The 10290-nt window shown below is 44.5% G+C and overlaps 1 protein-coding gene across 1 annotated transcript in view; it reads left to right on the top strand.

The window, feature by feature from the left end:
- The first annotated feature begins 9746 nt into the window (after positions 1-9746).
- HKDC1 (hexokinase domain containing 1) overlaps positions 9747-10290 on the top strand; it is a 52912-nt gene continuing 52368 nt past the window's right edge. The window contains exon 1 of the mRNA XM_006148931.3: positions 9747-10141. Coding sequence (XP_006148993.2) covers positions 10079-10141 — 63 coding nt within the window. The 5' untranslated portion in view covers positions 9747-10078. The remainder of the gene's footprint in view (positions 10142-10290) is intronic.

The raw sequence follows: 10290 nt of genomic DNA, 5'->3' as shown, positions 1-10290 counted from the left end.
TTTTTTTTGGAGAGATTTTCACTGTAGGGCGCGTGCGCTCGCCAGACAGACAGAGAGAGACATAGAGACAGAAAGCGAGAAATCACCCCCCAGGGGGGATGGTCACGCCGCAATCCCTTCTCCTCCATTCTCCTCTCGGGATCTTGGGCACGCACGCACACGCGCCCGGCGTGAGTTTTAAGCCACCGGGTCGGGGACACGAACCACGGTCGACTACGTGGGAGTCCAGCGACATAGCCATTACGCTAACTGCTGGTTCCCAGAACTTAAACCTTTGATAATCATCTCTCTGGCTTTTCTTTTGGTAGTTTAGAGTTAAGATACTTCATCTAGGGACCAGCAGGTGGTGTGTGGTGGTTAAGGTGCTGGACATTCCCACATGACCAACCATGGTTTGAGTCCTAGACCTGGAGGCCTGCTTTCTCGCTTTCTCTTTCTCTCTCTCTCTCTCTCTCTATCTATCTCTATCTCATCTTTCTCTGGTCAAGTTAAAATAAATAAATGAATAAATTTTTAAAAATGAAATAATTTTAAAAAAAAAAGGTACTTCATCTAACTGAATAACTTCATTATTCGCCTTCCAGGATATAAAGGCTGACTGGTGGCACTACCTACCTTTCTCTCTTGGTGGTGGGTAAACTAGCAAAATAAATGCCTAGGAGGGTGTAGCTGTTTTGATATTCTGCCTCAGGGCAACTTTAGTTTCCAGAATTTGCTTTCTTCTGTGACCACCATAGCAGACATGGTAGTCAGACCAGATGGTCTCAAGAAATACGAACTAAACTCGATGGCACATTTGGTCCCATTTAAGTGAAGATGTACAGAGTGTTGTTAGTTTTCTCACTTTTCCTTGCAACGTTGGGCAAGTTAAATGTTCTTCGAGCCTCAGGTAAGAGGTGGGAGTGGAGGATGATGACAGGGAAAGGCTGCTTGAACATTTAGCCAAAGAGTGTTTATAAACAGCAATAGTATGCCCTTTTCACCTTTCCCTTATTTTTTTTTTTTTTTCAGGCACAGGGGTCACTGGTTAAGCAGAAGAGAGTAAAAAAATAGGACATCAAAAATCTAATTGGAATGGCCTTGTATAATTCTCTGCATTATACTTGAAATTGTCATCACGAAAACAGCCTGGTCTTCTCTGCAGCAAGCTTGACATGCCACTTGTCTTTCTTTGGGGGCTTCTGGGCCAGTCATAGTTCAGGTGTGCATTTCACCAAGATCTTGCTCTCACCCTTCCTTTTTTTTTTGGAGTGGTTTTTGCTATAAGGCCCATGCGCTCGCCAGAAAGACAGAGAGAGAAAGCTAGAAATCACCCCCCAGGGGGTATGGTCACGCCACAATCCCTTCTCCATTCTCCTCTTAGGATCTTGGGCACGCACGCACATGCACCCAGTATGAATTTTAAGCCACCGGGTCCGGGACTCGAACCGTGGTTGTATACATGGGAGTCCAGCGACAGCCATTCTGCTAACTGCTGGTCCCCTATTCTCACCCTTGCTAAAATGCAACTCTTTTTTTTTTTTTTCTTCCAGTTTTCTAATAGGTTTTGAAATACTTGCCTGAAAACCCTCCTTTGACTATTGTAGATTCAACATCAACATGGGATGTGAACTGAGGCTTGGATGTTGATCTCAGTTCTATCACTATGGACCTGGGTAATTTAATTTAATAAAGTGTGGTTAGTATATAACTGGCTAGGGCCAGTGACTTGTAATGCTTTGTATGTTACATCTATGTAAGAGTGTAAATCTATAAAACGGAACTGTGTCTTCTGAAGAATGACTCAACCGTGACTCACAAATATACAAAACTGTCATCACAAATCATCTAAGTCTTGTGTCTCAGAACCGGGAGTCAGTAGCTATGACGTAGTCATTCATTCGTTCATTCTGTGTCCAACTCAAAGCAAGCCTATTAGAGTGTAATAAAAAGCATTCTGTCCATTTTTGCTCCATGCCCTTGCAAAGCTTCTGGCGCTTATAGAGCCTTGGAAAAGGCTTAGAACCCAGTGACAACTTGGAACCACCACGAACACACTTACAAAGTGCCGTGAATTGGTAATTCCCTGCTGGAAATTTCTTTTCACAGGTTTCTGTAATCATATATTTTTTTATTCCATAAGTGATTTCTAATGTTTACCAAATCGGTTGACTTTCTTTTTAAAAATTCATTATTTTAATTGCCAGAGGGCATGTACATTTGCCAGGGAGAGAGCGTGAAATCCCCAATGGGACCTGGTCATGCTGCAATTCTTTTTTTCTCTATTTCTTCACCCCATCAGAATTTTGGACCTGCTGTGTTTTTAAAGCCTCTAGGGTCAGGATTCAAGCAGCGAACAGGATTCAAGCAGTGCTGGCCATGCAGGATCAGCTCCCAATGTATTATGCCTAACCACTGTTTTACAGGGCTGGCCCTACCTTATTTTCTCTTAGGAACTTTTTTTTTTTTTTTTTTTTTTTGCCCTGTAGGGTGCTTGTGCTTGCCAGAGACAGAGATAGAAGAAAAATGAGAAATCACCCCTTGAGAGGGATGGCCACACCTCAGTCACTTCATTCTTTTCTCAGGTTGGTCATGCATGCACATGCAACCGGTGTGTTTTTCACACGCCCCTGGGTCTAGGACTTGAATTGTGTAATCAGCCCTATGAGATCTAGCACCTTAACTATCATACCACCTGCTGGCCTGTATTTTTCTCATTTTTGAGATTGTAATTAAGATAGAAAGTGGTTTTTTTTTAATTTATTTAATTTTATTCATTCATTTATTTTAATTTGACCAGAGAGAGAGAGAAGGAAAGTGAGAAAGCAAGCTACCAGGCCCAGGACTTGAACTGTGGTCAGCCATGTGGGAATGTCCAGCACCTTAACCACCACACACCTGCTGGTCCCCTAGAAAGTGTTTTTTTCTTAAAGATTTATTAAATTAATTTTAAAATTTGACCAGAAAGAGAAAGGGGAGAAAACAAGCTATCAGATCCAGATCTGGGACTCAAACTGCAGTCGGCCATATGGGAGTCCAGCACCTTAACCACCACAACACCTACTACTTCCACTGGAAAATTTTAAAGCCATATTAATTGGGTCACTCTGTGGCCTGGTGGTTAAGGCAGCTGGATCCCACATAGCTGACTATGTGATTCAAACCCTGGACCCTGTGACTTATTAAACGTGTCAGGCATGTGTGTATGTGCCACAAATCCTGAAAGGTGAAAGACATGGAGAAGGGACTGTAGCATGACCATTCCCCATGGGGGATGCTTTCTCCTCTTTCCCTCTCTCCATCTCTGGTGAGCACATGTACCCTCTAGCCCTCCCCCACAACAAAAGCTATGTGAATTGCATTTTCTTGTATGGCTTGCCCTTTTTTTTTTCCTTTTTAAGAGAGTTTTGCTATAGGGTGTGTGGTCACTGGAGAGAGAGAGACAGTGAGACAGAAAGCAAAAAATCACCCCCCAGGGGGATGGCCATACTGTAATCCCTCCTATTCCATTCTCCTCTCAGGATCTTGGGTGCACACATGCACATGCACCTGCTGGGTCCAGGACTCAAGCCACAGTCAACCAGGTGGGAGTCCAGCGACATAACCATTATGCCATCTGCTGGCCCTGTCTCGTCCTTTCTTGATACGTGTTTTGCGATATAGCTCTTAATGTGCAATTGTGATGATTAAAAAAAAGAAGCAATTGTGTCATAATTTCTTCATGCACATTCCCTGTCTTCTCTTAGGAATAAACCTATTAAAACTGATCAGTAATGGGCCAGCCAGTGGCATGGTGGTTAATGCTGGATTCTCCCACATGGCTGACCATGGTTTGAGTCTTGGACCTGGTGGCTTTTTTCTACTGCCCCCGCCCCCCCGTGTCTCTCTCTGGTCAAATTAAAATAAATGAATGAAGACATAAATAATTTTTAAAAAAACTGATAAGTAACATTCTTTTGAAATTTGCTAAGGACGGGACCAACAGTTGCCATAATGGCTATGTCACTGGACTCCCATGTAGTCGACTGCAGTCCAAGTCCCGGACCTGGTGGCTTAAACTCAAGCCGGGCACGTGTGCATGCATGCCCAAGATCACGAAAGGAGAATGGAGGAGAAGGGATTGTGGTGTGGCCATCCCCCCTGGGGAGTGATTTCTCGCTTTCTGTCTCTCTTTCTCTGGTGAGCACATGTGCCCTATAGCAAAAACCTCTCTAAAAAAAAAAAAATTGCTGAGGTGAATGTTTTTTGCTTCATTTGTGGTTGTTCCCATTAAAATACCACAGTAACTATAACTACTGGCAGAGTTTGGAAGTTTCCACATTGACATTCTTTTTATGAAGTTAATTTTTTAATTTTAAAAATAATTCTTTTTTCTTTCTTTATTCTTCAGTTTGTCCAGAGAGAAACAGAGAGAGAAAGGGAGAATGAGAATGCAAACCTCCAGGTCTGGGACTCAAACCATGGTTGGTCATGTGGGAGTCCAGCACCTTAAACACCACACCATCTGCCAGCCCCTCTTTTTATGAAGTTTACTGTCTTACACTTTTCCATTGCAGCAAATAGAATATCAACTGGTTTATATTATAACTTTGGACTTACCATCAAAAAAGATACAGGACAGAATTAAAGATCTGTTTTCTTGGGCCAGAAGGTGGCGTGGTGGTTAAGGCAACTGGCTCCTACGTGGCTGACTGTGGATTCGAATCTGGCAACTTGAAAAATATACTGGGTGCATGTGTGTGCGTGCCCAAAATCCCAAGAGGAGAATGGAGGAGAAAGGATTGTAGTGTGGCCATCTACCCTTGGGGGTGGTTTCTTACTTTCCCCCTTTCTGTTTTTCTTTGTCTCTGGTGAGCATGAGCACCCTATAGGAAAAAAAAAAAAAAAAAAAAAAAAAACAAAAACCCAAACCAAAAGCCAAACCAAAACAAAACAAACATCTGTTTTCTTTAGTAAAAGAAATAGAATCTGTTTCTTTTAGAGATTTTTGTTATATATAGGGTGCAAATGCTTGCCAGAGAGACACAGAGAAAGGCAGAAAGCAAGGAATCACCCCTCAAGGGGGATGGCCACACTGCAGTCCCTTCTCCATTCTCCTCTCGAGATTTTGGGCACACATGCACATACTCCTGGCATGAATTTCAAGCCTCCGGTTTGGAGACTCGAACCATAGTCGGCCATATGGGAGTCCAGTGACATGACCATTACATCATCTACTGGTCCTAAGAAATAGAATCTTGGCGGACCAGCAGTTGGCATAATGGCTATGGCACTGGACTCCCATGTAGTTGACTGCAGTTCAAGTCCTGGACCTGGAGGCTTAAACTCATGCTGGGCGCATATGCCCAAGATCCTGAGAGGAGAATGGAGGAGAAGGGATTACGGTGTGGCCATCCCTCCAGGGGGTGATTTCTCACTTTCTGTCTTTCTGTCTCTGTCTTTCTGGCAAGCACATGTGCCCAATAGCAAAAACCTCTCCAAAAAAAAAAAAAAGAAAAGAGAAAAGAAATAGAATCTTTATAAATTTCAAACTATTCCCATAATTACTGTAATGCACTGTTTATTCTAATGTTTTACTGAATACCCCAGCACTTTTTAATTCTAAATGACTAAACTGCTGGGGAGAGGTGGGGACAGCATAGGACTCTATGTCCTGCAAGACAATCCTACATAGGAAGGCTCCCAGTTCAAGTCTGGACACCTCCCTAAATATACTGGATGTACGTCTCCCCATGGCCTGGGGCAGGCTGAAGGCTAGGGGTGGATCATGCCATCAGGACTCTATTGGGAGTGTTCTCTTGCTCATGGGAGACATAAATGTATAAACTCAAACAGAAACGAGAGTATGGGGCCAGCCAATGACATGGTGGTTAAGGCAGCTGGATTCCATATGACTGACTGCATGGTTTGAATCCTGGACTCGGCAGCTTGAAAAACATGCCAGGTGTGTGTGAGTGTGTGCGCCAAATCCTGCCAGAATGGAAGAGGAGGGATTGCGGTGTGGCCATTGTCCCTGGGGATGCCCCCACCACCACCACCATGCATGTACCCTTTGGCAAAACTAAAAACAAGGGACCAGCAGATGGCGTAATGGTTACGTCCATGGATTCCCACATAGTTGACCACAGTTCAAGTCTTGGACCTGGTGGCTTAAACCCCACGCTGGGCTCATGTGCGTGCCCAAGATCCTGAGAGAAGAATGGAGGAGAAGGGATTGAGGCATGGCCATCCCCCCGGGGAGTAATTTCTCACTTTCTATCTCTTTGTCTCTCTGTGTCTTTAGTGAGTGCATGTACCCTATAGCAAAAATCTCTTAAAAAAAAAAAACTCACAAAAATTGCTATGAAGTTTTAAAAAAGTGATCAAGTGGGATGAGATGAAATAGGAGTTTTCAGAGGGGTCCCTAACTGGGCAAAGGCTTAGATTCAGGAGGTGCTTTTAGTGTGCCCACTGTGGGGGACGTTCCTTCCATGCTTTCGTTCTCGTGATCACGGAGGTAGTTGTGAATCCTTTGCAGAGATCAGCTTGGACCTCTTCCCTCTACAGTGAAGGCGGAGCTGAGCTAGGAACCCAGGGCCTGTGCGCATCCCAGCACATGACCTGGTGCTTTGGGCTGTGTTTTCCTTGTGTCTGCTTCCGGGTTAGTGGGAGCCAGTGTTGCACAGTGGCTAAGGGTGGGTTCCAGAGCCAGATCTCTGCATTCACAGCTATTCACCGCATACCGGTTGGTCTGTGCCTGCTGCTCATCTGAAGATGGGGAGAACAGTAGTTGCTGTGAGACTTGATGTGTCTTTTTTTTTTTTGGAGAGATTTTCACTATAGGGCGCGTGCGCTCGCCAGATAAAGAGAGACATAGAGACAGAAAGCGAGAAATCACCCCCCAGGGGGGATGGTCATGCCGCAATCCCTTCTCCTCCATTCTCTCGGGATCTTGGGCATGCACGCACATGCGCCCAGCATGAGTTTTAAGCCACTGGGTCCGGGATGCGAACCATGGTTGACTACGTGGGAGTCCAGTGACACAGCCATTACGCTAACTGCTGGTTCCCGTGACTTGATGTGTCTTGTAAAATGCCTCGTAAGCATCACAGCAGTGTCTGCTACACACAGGTAAATTTTATTGGACTTCTAGTCCTCTTACCATGCTCAGTACTTAAAGGAAGCAGGTATTATCTCTGGGACTTGACAAAGGGACCATTTGGATTAAAGTAGAACTCTAAGGAAACAGATGAGAGATTTTCCCATTTTTTTTTTTTAAAGAATTATTTAACTTTACTTATCTATTTATTTTAATTGTTTGACCAGAGAGGGAGAGAGTAAGAGAGAGAGGGAGAGAGCAAGCTGCCAGGCCTGGGACTCGGTCGACCATGTGGGAATCCAGTGTCCTTAGCCACCATGCCACCTACTGGTTCCGATTTTCTCTTCTTACATGGAAGATTTGGGCTAGATTAAACACTTAAATAAAATGTCATTTGTCAGTGTCGGCCCTCAGATGAGTGTGCTGAAACAAAATCTAAGGGCTTATGACTAATTCCAGATAAACTCGAAGCTGCATAGTTTTAATAAGAGTGAAATATTCCAGGGTTGGGTCGTAATGATCAGATGAGGGATAATGAAAAAATCTGATTATTTGGTCTTGGTTCTGCCAAGTGATGAGGCTGGGTTAGATACTGCAAAGGCAGATGCTCTTCCTACTCATGAACCTTCCTGGTTTAGTTAGCCGCTCAGACCTAGAATGCAGATGCTCGTGTGCTCAGATTAGAAATAGAATGATGCAGAGCCAGCAGGCGGCGTAATGCTTACAGCACTGGACTCTCATGGAGTTGACTGCGGTTTGAATCCGGACCTGGCAGCTTAAAACTCACACCATGTGTGTGTGTATGTGTGTATGTGTTTAGGCCCACAATCCTGAGGGGGGAATGAAAGAGAAGGGATTGTGGTGTGGCCACCCCCTTGGGGAGCAATTTCTCACTTTTTGCCTCTCTGTCTCTCTGTGTCTCTGGCAAGTGTATGTGCTTTTAGCAAAAAATCTCTTTAAAAAAAAAAAAAAGGAATGATGCAACAGATGAAAATCCTCTGGTATCATTTGCCTGGTTAAAATTCCAAAGGCTGCCTATCTGACTCACGGAAGCGAAGGTGAGATTGCAGAGACCTTTGGTTATGGCTTTGTGTCCTTTTGTCCTGCCAGCCATTATAACCTTTTATCCCTGCGTTGCACAAATCAACAACAGTTGGTACCATACTGCACTGTAGAGGTGACTTTTTTAATGGCGGAATTAAGACGAGTACATTTGTAACTAGTGGGCAGGTGACCTGAGGGTTACCCTCAGCCAGTGCAGGCCGGGGCATAGCCTGCCTGTTTCAGAATACCAACAATTCCCCTGGTTTAGGAATGGAATGGTTTTAGGAACTTGAAGTTAATCTTTGCTTGCTTGTGCCATAAAGCAGCTAAAGTCATCATCTGAGGAGTAAACATGCTGAAAAGGACAGGGGTTCTCAATCAAGAAGACATTTTATATCAGTCTGAGAAAAGCATCTGGGATCATTTTAATCTCGTGCCCTCTGCACTGCAGGCTTAAATTTAAGAAAACGCTGAAGAATCAGTGGCTTCTGAAGAGGCCACTACTGAACCCTCCACTCCTCACAATCATTTGGTGATTGTGTTGATTAATGGGATTGTGGAGGAGAAAAGCAAACAAAGCTGAGGCTGTTAAACTAAAGAGGAAAATACAGTCCCCCACCCCATCCTTGTATTGAAGAACCATGTGGGTGTGAGAGACTTGGTGAGCAGTTGGTCAGGTGCTGATTTTAAGGAACATCTGTTTAGTATTGAGGACATTATGGTCAGGAACGTCTTCATTTATCTTTTTCCCCTTTCTAGGAAGACCCTGTTGAAATGCTCTCTCCATATTTAGTTTTCAAAGTAGTTCACATTCTTAATAATAATCCAACAGAAGGCTGTGCTACTAATAGTTATTATTTCACAGAGAAAGAAGCACCCGAAAGCCTATATTACATATTGGTTAAGAACTGGGCTCTGGAACCCACTCCTCGATCGATTTCTCACTGTAGCATTTACAAGCTTTGCGGTTTTAAGTCATCCTTTTTGGGCCTCAGTTTTCCCATCTATCAAATGGGAATAGTAAGTGCTCTGTCCGTGTCAGCTGTTGTCATTAGCACTGTCGTTTCTGATCTGTTAGCCAGCCAATGACTGAGGAAGGAGTGCCAGGTTTGTTGTACCCCCACACTGGCCCCTTCCTGGGTCTTTCTCCTGAATCAAGTATGATTAGCCAAATGAGCAAACCAAATCTCCCTGGGTGAGGCATTTCCCATCTGTGGTTTTGATTTTTCTCTCCAGCAGCAGCTTTCTTGTGAGTCCTGGTGGCTTCAGTTCATTCTTCCTTTTGCATGTTTTCTTCGGGGTCACCACCTGTGAAATAAAGGCTGTCTGCCTTACCATAGCAAATAGGTAAATCTTTATCGACTGTTTACCATTAACTATGGCTGTTAGCTAAGAGATCAAATCTAGCTTCCTGAGTCACAGATGGGGAAACTGGCCCCAACATTCTTGAAATCTTCCTGACCAGGGCAGTGTTTTGTCTCCGTGAAGACATGGAGGTCTGCCGCTGGGTTGAGGAGGAAAGGACTAAAGAGAAAAGCCTGGAACTGGAAATCTGCAGGCAGCTCAGCCAGTTGGAAGTTGGCTTTGTCTAGTGCCCAAGTTCTCAGAAGATTTTCCTCGGCTGAATGGGCTTGATGGAGCACTGGCTTGAGGTTGCTTAGCGACCAGATTTGGTGGCCCCCGATTCCCAAATAGTCAAGCAACCCATCAACTCCCTGCCTCCCTACACCAACCCTCAGCCACCATCCGGAGCCTCATATTAGACAATCAAGTGTGTACTGGAGGGAGGGACCAGTGAGAGAGAGAGAGGGGGCGAAGTTTAATCATTGAACCAAGCAGGCTGGAAGGATTTAGTCCTCAGCACCCAGCTCCCCAGGAGTTCCTAGCCTGAACTGGAAGTCAGCAACACTCCAGAGACGTGGCAGCAAGCGTGGCACGGAAATCTGTCTGTTTCAGGAGAAAACTGACTTGGGAAAAATGTTTGCAGTACACTTGATGGCGTTTTACTTCACCAAGCTGAAGGAGGATCAGATCAAGAAGGTAAGGACTCACAGCTGAGAGACCCTGTTTCATTCTTTGCTGATAGAACTGATTTTCTGCCTACATCAAAAAGGATTTAAGACAGCTTATTAGAAAAGATACCTGGGCATATGAGCTGTTGGGAAACTCGGGAGGAAGAGGAAGTGAAT

Source organism: Tupaia chinensis, unplaced genomic scaffold (genome assembly GCF_000334495.1).
Source record: "Tupaia chinensis unplaced genomic scaffold, TupChi_1.0 Scaffold000250_1, whole genome shotgun sequence".
In the NCBI taxonomy this organism is placed as follows: Eukaryota; Metazoa; Chordata; class Mammalia; order Scandentia; family Tupaiidae; genus Tupaia; species Tupaia belangeri.
Note: the sequence above shows the minus strand (reverse complement) of the source record. Positions and strands in the feature narration are given on the sequence as shown.